This window comes from Homarus americanus, unplaced genomic scaffold (genome assembly GCF_018991925.1).
Source record: "Homarus americanus isolate GMGI-L3 unplaced genomic scaffold, GMGI_Hamer_2.0 scaffold28600, whole genome shotgun sequence".
NCBI classification, from domain to species: domain Eukaryota; kingdom Metazoa; phylum Arthropoda; class Malacostraca; order Decapoda; family Nephropidae; genus Homarus; species Homarus americanus.
Genome location: NW_024730167.1, coordinates 15,101 through 15,916, shown reverse-complemented (window position 1 = coordinate 15,916; position 816 = coordinate 15,101). Strand labels below are relative to the sequence as shown.

The following is an 816-nucleotide window of genomic DNA, read 5'->3' as shown; positions in this document are numbered from 1 at the left end:
AACGTCACGATATATATACATCAACGTGTCAACAAGTATTACCCAAAATATACAACATCAAGACGTGCTCTGATAATGAATCCTTAATTATATAATATAAATGTAAATGTAAAAGAGTTAACATTCAACCAGTAACGGATTTGATTTTTCATTCGATTTCCATTTCCATATTTTCAGATGAATACTTCTTAGTTCGAGGGCGCGAGCCATAAGCTTCTCATGAGGTAAAAATATTCTTATGTCAAGTATTTTACTTTATAATTTTCGCTAGATATAAAAGTGTTTTATATTCCAAATGAATCTTAACTACAAGTGGAGTTGGAAGCTCTCACACGGAGCAGCCGGAGTGGGCCGTGAGGGTGAAGTGGGCCGTGAGGGTGAAGTGGGCCGTGAGGGTGAAGTGGGCCGTGAGGGTGAAGTGGGCCGTGAGGGTGAAGTGGGCCGTAAGGGCGGAGTGGGCCGTGAGGGAAGAGTTGGCCGTGAGGGTGGAGTGGGCCGTAAGGGTGGAGAGCGCCGTGAGGGAAGAGTTGGCCGTGAGGGTGGAGTGGGGCCGTGATGGTGGAGTGGGCCGTGAGGCTGGAGGGCCGTGAGGGTGGAGCGGGCCGCGAGGGTGGAGGGCCGTGAATGTGGAGTGGGTTGTGAGGGTGGAGCGGGCCGTGAATGTGGAGTGGGCCGCGAGGGTGGAGAGCGCCGTGAGGGAAGAGTTGGCCGTGAGGGTGGAGTGGGCCGTGAATGTGGAGTGGGCCTTGAGGGTGGAGTGGGCCGTGAGGGTGGACGGGGAGAGAATGACTCACTGCGTGGTGATGGTAGAGTGGA

At 52.5% G+C, this 816-nt stretch overlaps 1 protein-coding gene across 1 annotated transcript; it reads left to right on the top strand.

Annotated features, from left to right (window-relative positions):
• Positions 1-295: 295 nt before the first annotated feature.
• Positions 296-556, top strand: LOC121866907 (paraneoplastic antigen Ma6F-like). Its single transcript, XM_042366643.1, has one exon. The coding sequence runs from the start codon at positions 296-298 to the stop codon at positions 554-556; it is 261 nt and encodes an 86-aa protein (XP_042222577.1).
• Positions 557-816: the final 260 nt, after the last annotated feature.

Excerpts from the sequence above, each read along its gene's own strand:
- LOC121866907 (XM_042366643.1), top strand. The coding sequence starts at position 296 with ATGAATCTTAACTACAAGTGGAGTTGGAAGCTCTCACACGGAGCAGCC.